Consider the following 22,538-nt stretch of genomic DNA (forward strand, 5'->3'; position numbering starts at 1 on the left):
ACCTTGATAGGAATTAGCTACAGAGAATTTATTAAAAATATAAGTTATTAATGGCTGTCATGTTAAGTTATGTTGTGCATTAGATTTTTAAAAGGATGTCAGTTTAACCAACATTCATTGCCCTTACATTTTATTAAACCTTTCTATATTTTCCCTAGCTGAGATATGATGATGTATGCCTAATGAAAGATATTCCAGGCTTTTAAAAAACTATTTACTTTTTTTTACTATGGTTTTAAGATACTTCTTCCTACTGCTGAAGCGTAGTAGCGAAGAAGGCATATTATAGGACAGTGATGGCAAAACTTTTAGAGACCAAGTGCCCAAACTGCAACCCAAACCCTTTCGCGAATTGCCAACACTACAATAAAACCTGAAAACTGAGGTTTTAGTTTAGAAAAAACAACTCTCAGCCAGTCCAAGCAAATATATCTATCTATCTATCTATCTATCTATCTATCTATCTATCTATCTATCTATATCTCCTTGGCAGTGCACTGACCAGCCAGGCAAAAGCTTGGATGAGTTGCGGCTAACGAGACATGGCTCATGACATCATCGCCTGATGCCGCTACTAATTCTGAGCATGCTCATGGCCCCTGTGTGTGCTGTTATCCAATGCTCGACTACTGGGGCGATGCTGGGGCGACTTGGCTCTCATGCTGACAGAGAGGGCTCTGTGTGCCCACTGTGGGACGTGTGCTATAGGTTCACCATCACTGGCCTAACCCTACCTGGTGCCCTCCCCTAATCCTAATATAGGGGTAAAATACCTCTAAAAATAAAGTGATTTTGAAAAAGCCTTCCTTGAGTAGCTTTTTCTGCACAGCTCAACATTTCTGCCCATTCTAAACACATTCCAACCATCAAAATCATACCAGAACACCTCGTTTTTCTAACCCTAACCAAGTGATGGTGAACTTTTAGAGACTGAATGCCCAAACTGCAAGCCAAAACCCACTTATTTATCGCAAAGTGCCAACACTGCAATAAAACCTGAAAACTGAGGTTTTAGTTTAGGAAAAAACAACTCACAAGCCTGGCCAAGCATCTCTCTCTCTCTCTCTCCTTGGCAGTGCACTCACCGGCCATGCGAAAGCTTGAATGAATTGCAGCTAATGAGTTGCTTCTTGTGATGTCATCGCCTGGCACCACAACTCCTTTCCGAGCATGTGCATGGTCCTTATGTATGCTATTATCTGATGCCTGGCTGCTGAGGTGATGCTGGGGTGATTTGGCTTGCGTGCCAACAGAGAGGGCTCTGCGTGCCCACTGTGGCACACATGCCATAGGTTCACCACCACTGCTATAGGATCTAAAACATTTCTAAGTTAATGTCTTGTTAAAAGCACTGATTACCATTTTCAGTTTTCAATACTATTTGAAGGTTATGCGGAAACAAGGGGACCCAATGTGGTTCTCATGGGCCTCTGCAAAAAATTGTGTATTTTTTTTAATTTACATACATGTATTGTATGAAATGCATGTAGCTTTCCAGAAACTATACATAGTCTTCCACAAAAGCAGAATAAATACTGAAGTATCCATTTGAAGTGGGCGCCTATCTGCTTCCCTGTTCATATATCAAAAGCATTTAAATTCTCCAATCTATTTCATTATCTCAGGTGTTTATCCTTCCAATTTTGTAATATCATTTAACTCTCAAAAGAACTCAGAGAATCCATTTCCCTTTCCATTTATTAATTTTCATGAAGTAGGTGAATAATTTAAAACTGGTACATCAATGAATATTCAAGACTTTTCTGGGGAAAGTTTATCTTTGTAAGAAGTTCTTCCTCAAAAGAAGCGACCAGTAGACGTTGCCAAAATTTATGTTTAAAAGAAGCATTAACTGTTTTGCACACCAAGAATTAGATTATCTAGTTGAGTCCCTTATTAAAGAGACACTGCAGTGTACAATAGACAAAGAGTTTTTGCTGAATAATAGGCAGCTAAATTCTATGGACATGACAGAATAGATACCAATCCAGGGAACCACTGAAAGGTGTTTTGTGGTGATATCCACAGCAGTTTCTCAAATTCCCAAATGTATCCATGAGGGCAAATTGGGGACCCATACACTGGACTGTGTGACAGTTATTACTTACTTTACACAAAATATTCCCACAGTAAATTGTTTCTAAGATGGATCATTTTTAACTGAACCATCACAGTAAATGGGTCAGAGGTATTATGAAGTAGGGCACTTTAATTGAAGCCTTTTTTATCCTCAATGAGTGGGAAAAAATGTGAGATTCATCACCAGTATCCTCCAACTGGAGAGATTTGATACAGTGTAAAAGAAAAGAAGTTCTGGTGTACTATGCATGGATGGGTATAGCGGTGCCTTTATTAATGGACTCAACATTGACAAAGGATCATTGTACAACCTTGTGAAATAGATTAGGCTGAGAGTCTGTGACTGGCCCAAAGTAATCCATTTGGCTTGATGGCTGAGCAGGAACTAGAACCCAGATCACCTTAGTTCCAGACCTGTGTTTTTAACTACTATACTACACTGGCTCTCACTAGGGATTTTCAAAATTAATTCCATTTTGTGTAGACTTGCTTTGCTAATTTAAAACTGTTGAGAGGTTTTAAACATGTTATGTACAAGCTTATATTACCTTCTGGACTGATGAAATTTTTGCTTAATTGATTTCCTATGAGAGTTGTTCTTTTAAAGGGTTGGTTTTATTGAACAGAAGCTGTGATACTAGAGGCATGCTGTCCATGATCTTCTGAAATGTAAAACTCTTGTTTCTCATTTGCCAACAAAGTATCACTCTTCCTCTTTTGTCAAGGCTAAACCCCCATCCTAACCCTTAAAAGTCATCATTTACATTCAGCATGACTATATATCCACCTGAATTGCAGTAACTCATATATTCCTCTAGGTACAATCAGATGCCTATTCAAGCTGTATCAATCACAACTCATTCTTAGGTAAGACCAGACATAACAGACACCTCCAAACCAGCTCATATCTATGGAAGAGATCTTATGTGTATCCCATGTAAAAACATCTTTCAAATGGGGACGGATACCCATCCAAATTCCATATACCAGCATTTTACAGTTTCTAAACCCAAATGTCCATCCGTATAATTTTTGAAGTACCTTACAGTAAATTCATTCTTTTGGCCAAGGCAAAACATACGCCCAAATTCCAAGATGTCCATATGAGTTTCCAAGGTCATTCTGCTTATTTGCTGAACGTCAAATGTCCACCCAAATCCCAACTTTTACAATTCAATTTTAACCACTGTCTGATAATCATTCAAATGAAATCTAGCCCAATTTTATCTCCTGTGTCCAAGGCCATAGGCCAATCTTCATGCCTCTTTCCTTTTGAAGCATCCAGATGCCTACCATCACTCCACTCATTTGGGCCAAGTCAACTGTCCATAAGAACCCTCCACTTCAGTCAAAGCTAAATGTCCATCAAGCTATACTTTCAGTCTCACAGATAATCCACTTTTTGGACAACTGAACTCAAACTCCATGCTTCCTTTTTGTCTAAGTCAAGATGTCCATCCAGACCCCTAACATTCCATGTATCTTTATCAGATGATAGTCACCCATCCAAACGGTTTTAGTGTTGTCAGGACTAATGAGGGAGTGCTTGGGAGACAATGATCCCAAAAGTATGTGGATTTAGAACAACGCTGTGCCTAGCCATAGACCTTCTCTATGTTATCATCCATTAAAGCTGGCATTCACAAAAGTCAACAAAAGGAAATCACTATCCAGTCTCTTCTAGTTCTCTCTCTCCCCTCCTCCCCCTGCCCCATCATCTTCCTTGGAGAATGAAAAAGAGAAAACTAACCTGTCACAAATCTCTTTGTGGAAGACTTAATATTTCTACACTGTTTTAAAAAGAAAAGAGTCTCATATATTGCACATTTTAATAGTGATGCCACACTTGTCAGCAGTTTTCTCCTTTGCTGTGTGGATTTGGGGAAGGGATACTAATTTACATTTTGTATTGCAAAATTTTAGCAAACTAACTCTATAATGCTAATGTAACTATCATATTCAGGAGTCTTGATGAAAAAAATGACAAGACACAATGCCAGTGATTAATTGACAGGCATTACTTTCTAATTTTGAATGGCACACTCTCAGCCTAAATCTGAAATAAGATCAACATATTGTCATAATGCCGGAGATATCAGCAGTTTCCGTTTTCAGTGAAGCACAGTATTTTTCTCTTGTCAGTATCCAATGATGTCATTCCATAAACTCAAGTAATACTAGCAGAGAACCATCAGATATTTCAGTCTGAAAGCACTGCATTAGAACAAATTGTGATAGTGAAACATCCAGCTCATTCTCTGGAAAACATTTGTGTAAGTGGAATGTAATTGAGTGCTGTCCTTGTGCACAATTGAAAACCTAATTTTCACTACTGCAAGCTGATTTGCATTACTGGAATGGCATCATTAGATTCTTCCCCTTGCGATTATTATCTGACCCCTAGAAGAAAATTGATTCTAAAAATATAGACTGTCTTCCAAGGTAACACAGCCCCCAGTATCTTCCAGGATGATATACGTCTAACCTGTACATCAGTGAAACCATGACAGGGTAACAACTGTTGTCAATACCTGAGGCATTCAAAGGCTGTAAATTTGCCTCCTTTAATCAGGGAAAACAACAAATAACAACAGATAAAAATGACAATTAAAAGAGAAAAGCATACAAAAAGCTATCTAGATAAAATATGGAGTCTCAGAGAGGAATTGCCTCTCAAACATCGGAGAGCCACTTGAGGAGTATTTGTTTTTAAACCGACAGAGACTTCCCCTGCCAAGAAATGTAGGGCTTGGATCAGAAAACTCATGGTCATCAACCCTAGCAAGCTACCTGGAGACTCTAAACATTAAGTTCCCAATGCCTCCTTCTCTCCATATGCAGAAAGCATACGGAAGGGGGTAGGGGGTTTGGCCATACAAATGTTGGACTATATTATTCCTAAGTACTGGCCATGCTTGCTGCATCTAATGAGAGCTATGGTCTAACAGTGATTTAGGTGGGTCACTGTGGGTCACCACACATTCCCCATCCATAGTATAGGGATGGCCTACATGAATCCCCAAGATTAGCAGGCAATATGAAGCTTCTGGTAAATTGGCTAGAGCAGGTATAAGTCATCAAGGTCTGGTCTTCTGGATTTACATAGTAGTCCTCTCTCTGAAAATTCAGGGTTCAGCCTTAAATCAGCTTCAATATCTGAGGGAGTACAAAAATTAGAGATTGTGTAGATTTCAATACGACCACAGCCTAGCCTTGAGGCACTTCCTTGACAGCAAACTAAATAGACAGCTTTAACGGCTTTCCAGATATACAGGTCCATGCTTTGCTTTTCAATCAATTAAAAATTAACCTGCTTGCAATAACTTCTGCAAATGTATTGGGTGATGCCCTTTCTCTGTGCATGATGACTTGAATAATTATGAGTTTTACTGCTGCTCTTTCCAGAGGACTCTATCATAGTTGCATACCAGGCCCATGAAAACCGTAACCTTGGGTCCAGAAAATAGAACAAGCCATGGAGGTACCAGAAAACAACCTATCAAGTTATCATGGTTGATAAAGACCAAATGTGCCATGCTAAAATGCCATGATTCAGTATGGACAACTTGACAGGCCAACAATGGTACCCCCACCCCCCACCACAACACACACATTTTAGCTTGTTGTGTCATCTGAACCCAGCCTATGATCTGCAGGCATTACCGATCTTTTGGGGTCACTTAGAATGTTGACAGCATGTCATGGGTACCCACACAAAATGGCTGCCAGAGTGTGTATGGATTGTCACAAAGCACTTACTATCCAGAATGTAAACAGGTGAAACTGAAAGAAAAGAACCTGTTTAATTTGCTCAAGAACCTAAATACAAGACAGAGGTATAAAACACAATATCAATTTTTGAACACAAATAAAAAAAGGTGCCAGAGGGCACAGTTCCACTTCCAATTAAAAATACACAACCCTAAGAAATAAAATACATTTTAAAAAGGAAAGGACAGGGAGTCCATTAGCCACCAAGAGAGGCCTCTGTGGGCATGTTATGGACCCCGTTGGAGACCCCAGTGCTACCACTGTTCTATGCCCATTATACCTTCAGTGACATTCTCAGACTTGTCCTTAGAATGTTTAGCTTGCTAAAGACCATTAAGTGCACTGAGAATTCATGACACCTCCCTACTACACATGACATGCTGTTATTGCTAAATGAATATTAAACAACACTGTGAGAAAGATAGTCATTTTTCATGAGTAGAATTATCAATAATGGAAAGTAAAATTTATTACAAAGAATTTATAAAAAAATATTAATTACTCCAAAGACTCAGTATGTTTATAAGGGGATGTATTTAAAGGATAGAAATGCTCTTATGTGTGGGAAACTACTGCAGGATCCTTGTAACCGCTGGGGTAGGTTCCAAGCCATCCCATGGATGGCTGAAACCACAGGTAACAGCGAACACTATATAGTATTTTTTTTCTCACAATTTCAGTTAGAAGATTCATTCTTACCGTACATCCTAGCAACCTCAGCATATGATTTTTTTTTATTTCTCTATCACATCAGGAATTTTCACTTAAATGAGACATTTTACGACTTCTCTTTGGACCAAGGTCAACCGTGGTTAAGTGAAAACATGATAACTGAACAAACAGATATGGGGGTCCTGTTGTATTGCAAGTAATAATCTATAAATTGTTGCATCACAAATTAAGAACATAAGAAAAGCCATGCTAGATTAGGCCAAAGATCTCTTGTATCCAGCATCCTGCTTCCCTATAGCTCCAAACCAAAAATGCACAGGAACTCATACGTGCAAAATCAAGTTCAACCAATAAGCGGGCAATGGAACAAAGGGCACCTGACAGTCCAGAAAAAGGGAACTGAACAGAGTTTACAGCATCTATACATTTCTAGTTCCAACAGTAGCACACATTTATTTTAAAAGTAATGCAGTTCCATTCTTGCCAACCCTTGCCACAGTAAAAGAAATACAGTTGCCAAATATGTATGTATTCATATGTATTTGTGGTCAATGCAGTTCTATTCATGAGTCTGAACAGATGCACACACCAGGTGTTCTCAGTTTTGGAAATTAAACCAACCTTGCTTTAAAAACCTGTCAAAGAAGGTCCAGTTCATGCCAGCACGTATGGAAGGATATAAAAGAGAAAAATATTCCTTTCTTTAAGAGTAACTGTTCTTCAGATGGATTATTGGTATGGCTACTTTTAATAGGAAAAAAGTAATCCTGTTAAGAATTTATTCCATACTAGTTTTAAAACAAAACCCCTGAGAAATATTTTCTAGAAGTACAGGACTAATTACTCTTATTAAAATATATAATGAAGATAATACTCTGAGAAGGCAAATTTTCCTAGAGAAGACAACCATGCTAAAGTAAGTCAAAGGCGGAAGAAGAAAAGGAAGACCAATGTGAGACAGATTAACTCCATAAAGGGAGCCGCAGCCTTCAATTTGCAAGAGCTAAGCAGGGATGTCATGGATAGAAAATTTGGAGCACTTTCATAGAGTCAAGTTGCAGATCACTTGATGGTATATAACAGTATTTGACTCCCAAACATTTACAATTGTTTGGGATGCCAAATATAAATGGTGATGTGCAGTCTACCTTTCAAAATATTACAATGTTGCTTTTAATCATTTTCTTTTAGCATAAAGCTGACTATTTCACAATCAGGCAATGCTGGCATCATCTGCTTCCAGATTATTTTAGTCTGAGCTAGATTTTTAATTGCTATATGAAGTAGTTCAGAAAACCCACATGAATTGTATCATCTTCAGTATTTACAGTTAAGCAGAGCAGCTTTTTTTAATATGAGCATAATTAATCTGCTGCTGGTTCTCGTGTGTTTCTACTCCCCTCATACCAGCATGAAGCAGTATCTTCTACCACAAAGATCTCCATATGGAATTCAAGAGCTCTCACTTTTGTGATAGTGAAAACTGACCACGGTAGAGTTCTCATTTATTAATTTATTAATTTATTCAGCATATTTCCATCTTTTCTCCCAAAGAAGCACATGAGCGGTTCATGATAAAAGCAGTCTTCTTAAAAGTGATTCCCAAATCGAAAAGCAGACAGTGGATTTATGCAGAAATGAACAGTGCCAATTGTAACTGAACTTACTCCCTTGGGTCTCTTCCTGCCAGAGTGGGGAATGATTTTGCTTTCAGCTGGCATATCTCTGTGAAGCATGGCAAAAAGCTGCAGTGGGAACATTAATATTTATGTCTCAGTCTTGCCAGTACCAATATGGATCACAAAACAGAAATTATTTTTCTAATGTTTGTGTATCCATGAGAAGGGAAAGACTTCTTCTGATAGTCTGACCAGCTTCCACAGAACTGCAGAACTATGGGCTGCAATTTAACATCTGCAAACTCATAGACAATGAATTGGATCCAAATGGGCACTTCTACAAGCAACACTTCTATATCTTTCATTTCATTTTATTCCTCATGCCAGGACACCACACCTTCCCCTGGCAACAATTAAACCATATTCCAAGATTTATTTGCTTTTGTTTTTGCAGTAAAGGCAAATGAATCACTACTTGGCACTATAAATCACAGGTAGGAGTCCCCTGATCCAGACTGGAGTAGCAATGGATACAGGATCAAAGCCCCACAGATCTCAAGCTAAGGTCCCAATCCCTTCATTTACACTAGAGAAGAGAAGAGGAAGACAGACATAGTTGTCTACTGTGGCTCACAAGGCCTAATTATCAGGCAATTAGTTATCTGACAATAACAGTGTCAAACAGAGGTTCCCCTCATCCAATCTGATCACTGTTCTTCTATCCAGATGCCAAGTCAGCAAGTGCATTAAATAAGTTATAAAGCAGCCACTTGGTTTATTGCAGTGGTGGTGGTGCAGACCTAACATCCCTGAGAAGCCAACCTTAGCTTAGCTGGGTACACCATCAGAATCCCCAGTCTTGAATTAGGTACAAACAGCCATACAAAAACTCTAGAGCAGGGGTCTCATACTCAACTTACCTGGGGGCAGTCTGGGTGAGCCGCATCAAGTATTCCACCACCGTGGTGGTGGTGGGCCACTCATCCCACGTCGCTCCCGGAGGCTGGCCTGGGAGCCGCCGGCATTTTGAAGGCCGCAGGGCCCCTCCCCTGTGCCTCACCCGTCCCGGCAAGTGGCCCGCGGGCCGCAAGTTTGAGACCCCTGCTCTAGAGAGATAAAATTCATGCAGAACACTGATGAACTAGAATCAGAGTAAAAATAGAGCTATTCAAGTGATAAAGTTGAGGAACTAGAAAAATTGAGTAGAGTATCTAATTAGATGTTAAGGAACATTGACAGATGCAAATTTATAGTGTTAAGTTTATGGGGTAGAATAATGTATATTTTCTGCCAATGACATACTTCCATATCAATTGTAGTTTAACATATTTTCATGCACAAAATTAACTATATGGGGAACACCATACTTAAAAATTGGCAAGAAAGTATTTGTTTGATGGACCGGGATGGATAGGCCAATTGGCAGTCCTGATGATAATTCTCTGCTTTGTGGGCTAAATCGGCTTTGGGGCCTAAATTTGAGATCAGCTATGGCCACATGGCAATATACGCAAATGAAACCTTTGTCAGAATCTAAGTTTGGCCCTACTGCTTTTAAAGCTTCAGAGCTTCCTGTGTCATTGGAAGTCTTGACTAAGGCCAAAGAATGGCATTGCCTTACAATTTATGCTTATAAATGTTTAATATTGGTGGATAAGTATAATATACAGGGCTTCAACAAAAATAGAACAATGGAACAATTTGGGGGGAGAAATGATCTTTTGAGTATATTTGATGCCACAATATCATTTAGTAAGGATTTAATTAAATTGGTCAATAGTTGAGGTGTAATGCTCCTTGAGAGTCTCTTCCCCATATCTTTTGGCAATGCCCAGTGGCAGTTTCTTTCTGGGAGGGAGTAAGAATTGGAATAAATCTTGTGATAGAAAATTATTTAATATTTAATGATACACATATTCTTTGGAATTACCTACCAACCTTTTGGAAGCTAATGCAAGGTCAATGAAAATGAATTTTCTGTGCCCTTTTGACAGCCCAAAGACTAATATTACAATGTTAGAAGGATAAATGTGTTATCACAATGAGTGGAAGATTAAAAAGGACAAACTTAATGACCTTTCAAGTTTTGAATGAATGGCCTTCAGGCATAATTTACAAATGAATAAATAGATGGATATTTAAAGTGTTTTTGTCCAAGTATATGCATAATTATTTTAATAATAATAACCTGTCTGTTAGATATTAACATATAGGAAAATATAAAAATGTAACCAGTGCTATGAATCTTTTCTTATATACCAGGGCTAGCCAAACTTGCTCAGCTGAAGAGCTGCATACAGGCAGATGCCTGAGAGCTGCAAGAGGGTGCCCACGGGCGGTGGCGGCGGCAGCAGCAGGTGGTGAGTGGCGAGTTGGTGCCCAAGGACAGTGACAGCGAGCAGCACCCTCAGGCGTCTGGGTGATGAGCAGTGAACCACAAAATAAACTCCAAGAGCTACGTGTGGCTCCCGAGCCTCAGCTTGGCCACCCAGTTACATATGAGTGAAACACTGCGTTTTTTCAGCTTCGGCTCTTTTTTTACAGTGTAGTTTGGCTGTTTTTGTATTACACAATGACATACTTAAAAACATTCATCTGGCAGGTAGTTTAAGATACTGCTGAAGAAAGAGGGTTTGGCTACCTGTGAATATAATGAACCAAGACATTTTACCCATTTTTGTTACTTTACTCAGTTGTTCTCAGAATATCTCATACGGCTAACTCACCACTGATTTCCACTGCATTTTTCCCAGCAAGCAATACTGCATGCAAATTTTTACTAATGCAGCTAGAATCAACTAATAATCCACTTGAAATTTAACTGAAATTTTCTTTTCATAGTTAAGCACTTTGTATTTCAAGTGCTTAGACTCCAATAGGACCAAACTAGACATGACATGCCAATACTCATCTTTACACATTTGGGTTCATTTCTTCTTAATGTAGTTTTTAAAGGCTACAACTGGGAGCTGAAGAATAGTGGGTGGTGAGAGAAGCTAGGGATCTTGTCCCAGTTTTTCCATACATGGGATGCAATGAGGACAGGATGTATATTGAGCATACAAATGAAAGAAAAGGAAAAGACTCTCACTTTGGTGCTTCTAATGGAAGCTGCTTGAGCCTGCTTTTCACTTAAATAAAAAATCTGGAAAGGGAGATTTGAGTTGCATAACTTAGATTGGCCCCAAGCCTGCTTGAAAACAAACTTTAAAGAAGAAAATGGTTTTGAGATCACAAGTCTGGCAGCTTTCCTTTCTCCCAGTTAAAAAATGACATAGAATTATTTATGTTTCCAACCTGCTTTTACAGCACCACATATGCTAAGTATCTCCCAACAGCATGGCAATCATATGCATTTTATCCATTTTTTCTATTAAAAAAAGCATCATTTCAGTAAACTGTTACCAAGACTCACGGCCTATTTAACAGTGTACACTGGATGCTAACAAATACTGATCTCTGCTTAGGTCCCCCATATAGCAAATATGGGACTATGATGAATTATCCCCTACCCTAAGTGAGTTATTTTTCCCCTCTGAAAACATATGGAGCCAGAGAAAGAAAAATGAAGATGACGAAAGAAAAGAGAGGGAGAAAGAGGAGGGAGAGAAGAGCAAGAGAAGAGGGGGAGAGAAAGATGGAGATGCAGGGAGAGACAAGCACAGGAGTGGGGAAGATGGAGAAGAGGACAGTAGGGAAAGGGGAAGAGGAAAGGAAGGAAAGAGAAGTGGAGAGAATGGGGAGAAAATGTGAGAAGTAGTGTCATGCCAGCTTTTAATTTCATATATTCAAAGGAAATGCCCTAAACCTGATTTAGGGCTTAACCAGGTTCTGGATTGTTAGGATGTTGGGAGTCATCTCTGCCCGGCTACACAGAGATGGCAATCAGGGTGAGGCATCTGTTCCTCACGAACTAGCCAGGAAGAAGTGGCCAACCCATCCCAGTCTGAGGAACATTCTTTGTTAAAATGCCAGGAGGCAGATGTGGCTGAAGAAACACCACTGGGAGAAAGGTGAGATAAACCTAACAAAGTGGAGTTCTCAGCTCCAGACAAAGTTTTCCCATAGGACTCAATTAAAAGCTCTAGTCAGTCCACCTCTGTATAAAAGGAGATGCATAGGCAAGAGAGGTTTGTGGATACAACATCACGGATACCACTTCACTGGACTACTCTTGAACTGAACCATTGAATTTCTTGAATTCTCTGCCTTGAAATTCTTCCTGGATTATAATGATCTACTTTGAAACCCTGATTCTGGCTCCTATTTGTCTTCTCTGAGCTTATTTGAACATGTGCTCACAAAGGACTTTAATCCATGGACCCTGTTGAAATGTTTGTGCCCTACTGGAATAAAGGAGTTTGCTGTTTCTTTAACATGTGCTTCTGATGTTGCAAAGGAACTGGAGCCTGAGCCTGACAGGGGAAGATGGAGGAGATGGGGAAGGGAAGAGAGAAAGAGAAGAGGGGAGTGTATTGCTACATGAAACAGCAAACTACATGCCGTAAGTGCAGTGCTTCTGCTACTGGGTGGTATAAAAATGTAATAAATTAATAAATGAAATGCAATGACAAATAATACTTTCTTTCTGTCCATACATCCCTGTGCTATCTCTTAGTTTTGAATAAGCCAGAAGATTTCTCCTAAGTTCTACAACACAACAATTTTAATTAGTTTTTTTCCTTCACCCTCTCCCTCTCCTCCAGCAGAATAATTTGCCTAATGCACATACAATATACAAAGCTAGCCATGAAGTTTAACAAAATGTTTAGGCCAGAAACATTTGTGACTAAAGATATGTTGACTTTTGAATGAATGGACACATATGCTGTGCTGTCCATAAATGCTTTTTCAGAAACTGCAAACAAAGCAGAGTTGGGAATTTTTTCCTTTACTGAACTTTGTCAAGAAACATATATACTTAAGATAGTGTTGCTCCAGACAAGGTTTCCCAGATTTGTTTATATAAAATGAGTATAGTCAGTCAATAAACATCCCCCTGAATTGTCAGTCACAATAAAAATTATTGGTGTGCTATATAGAAATAATTTTCTTTAAAACTTAGGCAGCTGTGACAATACACATTTGGTAAACAATGAAGTCCAAATAGGGATAAAACCCATTAGTAATATATTTAAACAGTTCTTTTTGCTTAACAGCAGACGTAATCCTCTCCCCAGAAAATTCTGGGGAACTTAGAAGCTTGCAAAGTTTTATATGTTAGGCTTCATCTAAAAAAATATAGAAACTGCAGTTGATTTAAAAATATCCCCACAAGATTATTAATGGGAAAGACTTTCTAGAGAAGTTTGTCTGGTGCCATCCTTCAACTGGGTAAAAATCATGTTTATTCACAGGCCTTTCAGAGAATATATGTAGGCAAGATTTCTTAGTTTTAAAATCTGTGTTTTAACTTTGGGGTTGCTTTATGTTTTGTTTCTGTTGCTGGATTTGGACTGGTTTGATGTCTTACATTGTACTAAAATTGCTTTTACATACATGCATAACAAACACTGTGGCCTGAATGGCATACAAATATCATTAGATAAATAAAATGTGGTTCTTTGAAGCATGCTGGCGAGCTCTCATATATGATACAGAGAGACTCCCCAAACAATAATGCTCAGAATTCTCTGCCTGATGCTGATAACTGAACCTGATATCTTATATATTCACAGTGTAGATCTGCCCTCCTTTTCAATATTCACAATAATTCATATACACAAATATCAAGATTTAGAGGCTGCAAACCCATTGCCTTTGATACTCCTGGCTTATCAAAACCACAAAGCAAGATTTAAGCTAGCAAGACCCCCCATTTGCTTCTGGCTTTGGTTTCCCTGCTTGTGTGAACATCTAAAACATCATGCCTCCAACTTGACTTATAAAACCTGGCTTGACTGGAAACAATAAATCATAATTACAACTTCAGACATCATAGCAAACTGTTCATGCCTGGTTTGTTTACCCATTTCCACACACGGGAGAAACCAATATTGTGAACCACCCAGACAACTTCAGCTATTGGGCAATACAGAAGTACAATTAATAATGATGACAATAGTAATAATGAATGGGACGCCTGGATTGGCAATGCAGCTCATTCATACAGTGATTTAATAAACCAATACTTGGTGATGTAGAAAAATACTCATTGAATGGAATACAGCATGGGCTGGCAAAAGTGAATTGGGTAGAATTTCACCACTTGCCCTTGATGAGATACCTGGCAAGGAAGTTCTTTGAGATATCACAGGAATGTTCTTGTGACAAGATTCATTGCATGCTTATTCTAATGCTTAGAAATTGTGCTCCGTAGCCTTTAGCCCTGCCTATTTTATGGTAATGAGGAGATAACCACTTATGTCAGAGCAGCTTATTGTATGATTTTTTTTTGCAAGGGATTTTCATTTTATCTTTTGAAGTGAAGCTCATCTGTGTTCAAATGTGCTGAACATAGAAGCGATACAGATTCCAAAATCCAAGCTGTTCATGATTTGCATCATTTCACTCCAAGTTTCCTTCATTTTATCCTGTCCTGCATAAGACAAACCAGTAGACACATCATCAAAGTCTGGATATGTGTGTTTGCTTTCAGACACGTTAAGATTTCCTGAACTTGATTACAAAGATTTATTGGTGCTCCTAAATGAGAAGATCATGAATGGCAGACAAACTTTCCTTAAAGATACTTTGCAGCACACAGCAAGAGACTATTGAGTGTCTTCTAGAGCACACTCTCTGTAGGTAGAGTGAGGTAGGTAACAGTCAGGCCTCAAAGATCAGAATATTCTGCAAACTGCAGCCTTCTGCCATTCTGTACAGATTCCTCAGCTGACAAGTAACTGTAAATGGAATTAAAAAGAGCAGAATCCCTACAGTGGTAAGGTAACGTGCAACTGAGAAAGAAAAGCTATACACTCTTTATGTACTTTCCTTACATTGGGAGTCTAATCTAGCCTGCAAGGAACTGCTGTTCTGTGCACCCTGCCTCCTGGGATTTTTCCAGGGGATGAGAATGTTCAAGGTGAACATTGGTGAACAAGGTGGAGAAATAACACACAAAACATTCCAAATCAAGAAACAAGAATTCATGTCAGTTCGAAAAAGTTTTCATATCACAAAGCTCTTCTTGCTCATTCTACATTCCAAACACCAGCTCAAAAGCAAAGGTAGTTAAATGTGAGTTACAGCATCATAATATCTTTTAGATCAGATTTAGGCCATTTGAAACCATTCATGAAAAGAGCTACTATTGAAAGTACAACAGCATCTTTTACACTGGAATCTTATGAACGCTCACTCAGATGTTTACTGAGTTCAGCAAGGTTTACTCTCAGATAAGTGGGTATAGGATTACAGTCTCAACTGCATAACTATTCGTTATTATTATTACTGATACATTATAACTTCTACCTAAAAGGGGATTCTAATTAATCAGACAACACATTTTTATAAATATAAATACAGGGAACTGCATTGTTTGGGTAGCCTTTCTTGTCAAGCCTGAAATTGTGGTTGTCAGAGCTCCTCATTTGCTGGTTGGAGGCAAATAAAGTAATAGACTAAATTTTATTTTGTTAATCAAATGAAATGCCTTTAATTGGATTGCAGAAAAATGATGGAAACAATTTCTGTCCAAATACTACTGCACCAATAAATTATAATATACATATTAAATTAAACTGGAGAAAAGGCCTGTGTTACCATTTGCCAGATACTTTCTAGTGAAAAATTTGGTGTTGAAGGCAAACGGGAAAAGTGAAAATAAACTGTTAGGAAACACTGGCATTTAACACTGTTTAAATGTCTCTTAGTGTATCAGATTAAGTGCCAGGTATGTAGAACCATCTGCTGTTATTTTGTATGTGTAAAGCAGTTGAAAACATGTTACAAACATGCAGAGAGAGATTACAAGAGAAGGTAGATACATCTATGCTACATGTTTTGGAAACTTTAAACAGAAAGGTTCCACTAGTATCAGTTTCCATTGTTACTAAGCTATAGATAAAATTTAAAGTACAGTATAAATTCAGGATTTCCTTTTCCTGATCTTCCTGCCTTACCCAATGCTGTACATTGCTGCTCATGTTTTTCTTTTCTGCAGTCCACTAGCTGATTGGCACCAAATTTTACATTTTTCATGGGCAAGAGAACATTCTGAACTCCCCTTGTACTGAATATTCATATGCACAGTTCTGGAAATGCTCAACAACAAATACTTGGAGGGCAGATAGAAGGATTTGGAAAGCTTCAAAATCTTTACTATATTCATGTTGGCAGGCAATCAGAAAACATATTGAACTATTTGTAAAATTGGGATGTATGTAAAACCAGCATTAGAAAAGACCTCCTACATTAGAAAAGAAAGTCTCAGATCCCAAATATTAGCATTGGCTATCAGTGCTACAGAAAACCTCTATCACTTATTTAAATATGATAATAAAGCCAATGAAGATAAAAAGAATGCTGTGATAAATGGGAATAATATTCCTCCACACAATAAAAATTCTTCCAAGTCTTGATTCAAATTTTAATCCAAATGGATTGGCAGTCTATACATGTATAACTCAAAGTATATAACTCAGGAGTAAGGCTCATTCTGTTTAGTGGAACTTAATCCCTGGTAGGTGTGTATGGATGTCACAATGTGTGGGAAGAGATGAGTTCAGACATAAACTATCACTTCTGGCTATGTGAATGAGCCATCATGAGCTTTGGGTCCACTTTATTCCCCTTCCATTCTCTTACATGGCTGCAAGGAGATAGAGAAGCTTTTACTGCCACTTTTAAACATCCACAGAACCCTGTCATGTTCAAACTCGGTGAACTACAGTGTATTTAAATAGCAGTTAACAAAAAACCCAGCCAAACTAATTAAATAATGACTTGTTCAAACCATTCTGGCTTGTTCTGACACACCATATTTTAAAGATACCGCAGTTCCCTTGGTTCAGATGCTGCAGAGTAAGGCCTTGTTTAAAAGCAGAAATGAATGCTTTGATCTGCTCACTGTAGCAAATAGGAGAGCAGGGTAAAATAGAAAAATGGAAGTGTCCTGCTACCCATTTTACCTAGAGAATAACTACAGTTTCATATTATATCTGAACTGGACTATGCTCAGTTTTTATTTTAAATTTGACTTTCCTTAGGAAAGGAAATTAGCCATAGCCAAGAAATGTTTTTGCAACTTTAAAAATATATGCACAGGCTTCCTCTCAACAACTGTTTTTTTAAGCACCAAAACCTTTGGATATTGAATTGAGAATTTAGTCCTACATTTTGTCAAATTTCCCCCCTCTTGCTTGCTGGCTTTCATGCCCAAATTATAAAAATCCAGAGAGCAAAAGGATTCACAAAGGAAATGCTGCTGTGGTGTGATCTTCATGGTAGGCATATCATGAGCAGAGCTGGCTGGAGCTGAGGGTCAGGTTTGGGAGACCCCTTCTGACTTGCTCTGTTTCCACATTTCAACCTGCATAGGATACAGAGTCTGCATAGGATGGGGACATATACAGTGGTACTTCGGCTCACGAACACCTCAGTTCATGACCAAATTGGGTTGCAAACAAAAATTTCATAAAAATTCTGAATGAGGTCGCAGACTCCGCATTGGGTGGTGACCACAATCACGGCCATCTCCCCACCCCCCTGAGTGGGGATGGCCATGATCATGCTGGGGATGGGGGAGGGATGGCCGAAATCGCACCTGTCTTTCCTGCAGGAGCACGCCCGTGATTGCTTCCGTCTTTCCTACATGAGCGCAACCACGAATTCGGCCATCTCCCCCACAGCACAATTGTGCCCATATCCCCCCTGAGCGTGCCTGTGTTTGTGCCCATCTCTCCCTCTGCAGTGCGGCCGCATTCGGGCCCGTCTCTCCCCTGCCCCCCGTGTTCACGCCCATCTCTCCCCCCCCCCCCCGCAGCGCGCCAGGATGACGGACGCGTACAGGGATGACACGCATGATCGCGGTTGGGCTGTGGGGGGGTGTGGGGGGGTGATGGCCGCAATCTTTGTTGTTCTTTGTCACTTAAAAAAAAAAAAATAGTTACAGAACGGATTAGCCTCATTTACATTGAACCTTATGGGAAAATTTAACTTGGCTCACAACCAATTTGGGTCATGACCAGAGTCCTGGAATGGATTAAGTTCGTGAGCCAAGGTACCACTGTAGTTACTCACCTGAAATATTTATATCCTACCTATTAACTCCAGGAATTCATAAAGACCAATATAAAATATAAGTGGGACCTACAACAAGATGTTACCATATGGAGTACTGTACGAACCCTGGCCTTTATCAGGACACTCCATTGCATTTATTCCTACCCCAGTTATCATTCTGAGCATTCTGTGGCCAGTGAGCATGCTCAGCTCTCACTGAGATGTTTTGGGAAGATGAAAATATTAGGTTTTCCCCTTTTAGAATATCTTCTGCAAACTCTGGGTTTCCTACAAACATATACATACCTTCCTTTCCTTTCTCAATATATCTATTCTGACTACATAGCCAACTATATATTTATTTTCCATATTTTATACAACATTTTAAAATAGATCACAATAAACATTTTAAATTATAAGGCTTTTCTAGATATGGCTCCCAAACACTTACACAAGGAACATTTCCTTTCCTGCTTTTCCATTACATAACTGTTAGGTGGCACTGCGAATTAACAGAACAGTGCAAATAGAAGACAGCTTTTTCTTTCAGTTTCAGAAATAATACCAAATTTATCCTGTTCTTAAAAAAAAATCAATGAAAGTGCTGTACAGAAACAGCAGGAAAATTGGACAGTGAGAATATCATCTAAAGATACGGAAAACAGTGTAAGTAAGGAATCATGAGCACACAATGAATGTATTCTGTGGAAAGTCTCATAGACAACAGCAGTTAGGGTGTTGGACTGGGGAACTAGAAGACCCCAAGTTCAAGTTTATATTCACTAACATTTCTTTAAAAATTCAGTTATACTTTTGGCAATTATTGTAAGTCACTTTATTTTAAGCACCCCCCTCCCATTTCCATTCCAAACAGACCTTTGGATTCTTATGCTTCCCAAGTATTTGTACTATGAAGTAAGGTATACTATAAATTGTTCAACAAGCTAAGAAGCAACATGGAATCTTTATTCTGGGCATGGGAATACATTGACTAAAAAGTAATGTCCATTCATAGTGTTAATCAGTCCATACAGAAACTCATTAGGTGCATTCTCATTAGGCATACACTAACCTTAATTACGTAAGGCATAGTAATAAAGAAACAATAATCTACATATTTGGTAATCAGTGTTTTCACTATATTAATAATGATAACAGAAGTGATACATTTCTCCAAATTTAATGTAATTCAGCTTTTTATCAATACAATGATACAATATTTAATTGCACAGAAATGAAACTTAATAGGGGGAGGTGGTTAAAATGAAAAGTTAATTGAACTCATAAAATGTTATGGCCATCCTTTCTAACTTTAAGAAATACATTAATTAGACGTCATCTCTACCATCCACCCTCTTTCAGCTATATGTAAATGTTATTACTGAGCAACAAAAAATAAAATGATGAACCATTATCTCAAGTCACCCTGGGAAAATATCCTATTGATATTATAGGCCTCTTTTGAGTGTCCCACAGTGCTGAAGAAATGCAAGTCAATGATCACACCTGAAGGTGCGTTCAAAACAGCTAAATTAGGAAATGCTATTTCCTGGGGTTTTAGTTCCACCCACCTCTAATTGGTAGCACACCACTGAGCTTTGTGGCAATAGACCACTCATAGCTGTTTTCCCTATGCCCAAATCTTTGGCTTATTAGCTCTCCTAAGCCTGCTATTGCAGGATAGTAGAAAGAAAGATGCAAGAGATGGACGCTAAGGGAGGGCTTGCTGTTGCAGCAGTGAATGCAGAAATGCAGGGGGAATCCACTTGCCCAAGGTTCCATTAACTGCGGTGTTTTCACAGACTGGAATGAAAGACAGGGGAAAATGTAATGCAAGTGAAAAAAGAAGGGTTTTGACCATGGGTCCTCACGCTAAGGCCCGCAGGCTGGATCCGGCCTGCCATGCCCATTTACCTGCCCCGCTCCACAGGTTTTCCACTCGCAGGGAGCAGGTGTGTGCAGACGTGTAGCTTGCTCACAAAGAGGTCATTTTGGACTAGCTCGGAGAAAATGATCTCAAGAGCAAGCCGGCGCCTTGCCCCACACTCCCCCCCCCCAGCACCACCTTGGTGACCCACACCGTTGGCACCTGTCAACTGGTCCCCTTTAGAAAAAGTCTGAGGACCCCTGGTTTTGACACTATCTGAAAGGGTCTTCCAAGAAGAATTTAGGCGATGAAAGAAAATAAAAAGGAAGATTACATTATTAATGAAGTTTGTACTACTAGATCACAGCTGTAATCCTGTGTGATGTATGTGTACTCAAGAGGCTCCCACTGAACCTATTAGGATGTACTTCTGAGTAAATATTCAAAGGTTCTGCCTGTAAACTAGCTTAGAGTTTCTTGTTGTAACATAATCCTTGTGCTCAGAAGGATTATGCTCCAACAAGAATCCTTCTACATAGTTAACAATGAGGGTAGTAATTTGAACCTCATCCAATTCATCTTAAAAACACAAAGCCTGGCACATGTTTGACTCTTTCTGTAGGTATTAGAAGGATAAAAAGGAAAAAGAATAAGAATAAAATGGCATTTCATAATATGCTTGGGGTGGCAGGTTCTCATAATTGCATATCACCACAAGGAATACAGTTACCACGCATTTCTGTGTTACTGTGATTTAACAGAGAATGTGAGGTGGTGCCCAGTCAAAACATGTGACAGTTAAGCATGTAAACTCATTCATCTTGAGAAACCAGAATTTAAACTGTGGGTGGACCAAATATCTAGTGCAAGTAATCTTCAAAATGGTGCTTGCTTCATGTATTGAGTTGCACATGAAAGACAATGCACATTAGCTAGGGAAGACACATACAACCACTTAAATACTGTGCAAAAATGGCATGAAGTGTTAAAAGCACCTGTTTACAATGGAAGGAGGGGAATATACTCCTTCAGTGGAATACAACATGAGACAGAATGAAGGATGAAATCAATTCAGTTTCTGATATGAAGCAAATGTTCAGTCTATCACACATTTACAGACAGGACTTTGCCCGAGACATTTTGCAGCCAAAGGCAAATGCCAGGATGGTGTCACCTTCTATCCTATGTACGGAAAAGATGGCCAGACTTCCAGGTGAACCTTCTCCAGAACTGTTGACAGGACAGAATCCTCCACTGTTCCTGGAGGTCATAGAACACACACCTCTCTCTTCTGATGCATCCTGTCACTGGGGGCAGTCACCTCACTCTGCCGAATGGTCAGCCAGCCCTGCTAACCATTAACACTAAGTTTAATTTGCAGGTGCATGCAAGGTTCTCATCAGATAGCACCAAGTATACCTGAAGGAAAATAATCATGCAATGTGCCTTATAAATAGTTCAGAATCATCATGGAAGAAAAGATCCACCAAGGACAATTAGGCATGATGGTTGTAAGTGTAAAGGCAGTGAGTTCAGGCACAGACTAAGAGCAGGAGAGAGCTGTCACCTCCATGTTCTGCCTGTGGCTTGCCAAAGTTGCCAGGTTGTGCAGCATAGGAAACAGGTTCCTAAACTTAATGGACCTTTGCTCTCGGAGAACAAGATTCTTATGTTTAACTTGTACCTGTGTTCCAAATTCTGTTGTCACAAACATACAGGCCAATCTATCCCCACATCATTCCAGAGATATTTGGAATTTATTAATTCTTTACACATTTCATCTGCAGTTTATAGAACTGCACATTTGTAACCATTGTGCTAAATTGCTTGGGAAATTATCTGTAGCAGGTATTAAGGGAAATCAAAACTATCCCAGACACATGGTTGATGAGTTTCTCCCTCTTGCAATAGTATAACAGAAACACACCAGAAAATGGCTACTTAAGGAAGCTACTGGGCATAATGCACTAAGAATGCATCTTTCACTATCCTTTTGAAATGAATGAAGCCTGCGCAAGAAAAAGCCTCTGGTGGCTGCCTGCCAGCATTCTATTTAAGTACCGAAAGTGAAGAGGTGTCCTATACTTTCTAGACAAGGTGTTATTGCAGAAATCTCTTGTGCATATATTGAACAGTATGCCATGAAAAACCATCAAGTAGCATTCTGAAAAGATATACCACATTGATCTACAAAGAGGGCAGATAAGTTGTTGCTGCTGTTTTGCTAAATCTGTCTCCTGAAACTACAGAATAAAACTTGGTTCGAAATTGGTGACATTATGAAAAACCATATGATCATGGTAAAAACATATTGCACAAAACGACAATATTAGCTAACTAATAATTAATACTAACTAATGCCA

General features: G+C 39.0%; 1 protein-coding gene across 12 annotated transcripts in view; it reads right to left on the bottom strand.

Moving 5' to 3' along the window:
• Nucleotides 1-22,538, bottom strand: part of INPP4B (inositol polyphosphate-4-phosphatase type II B) — a 307,638-nt gene that overhangs the window by 138,817 nt on the left and 146,283 nt on the right. The window contains exon 1 of one of the 12 annotated variants that reach the window (XM_044430733.1): nt 8,190-8,258. The exons of the other annotated variants lie outside the window; for them this stretch is intronic. Within the exon in view, the coding sequence (XP_044286668.1) occupies nt 8,190-8,258 (69 nt within the window). Of the gene's footprint in view, nt 1-8,189; nt 8,259-22,538 lie in introns of those variants that run through there. 12 annotated transcript variants of the gene reach the window in all.

Source organism: Varanus komodoensis, unplaced genomic scaffold (assembly GCF_004798865.1).
Source record: "Varanus komodoensis strain SLA01 unplaced genomic scaffold, ASM479886v1 scaffold21, whole genome shotgun sequence".
Lineage (NCBI taxonomy): Eukaryota > Metazoa > Chordata > Lepidosauria > Squamata > Varanidae > Varanus > Varanus komodoensis.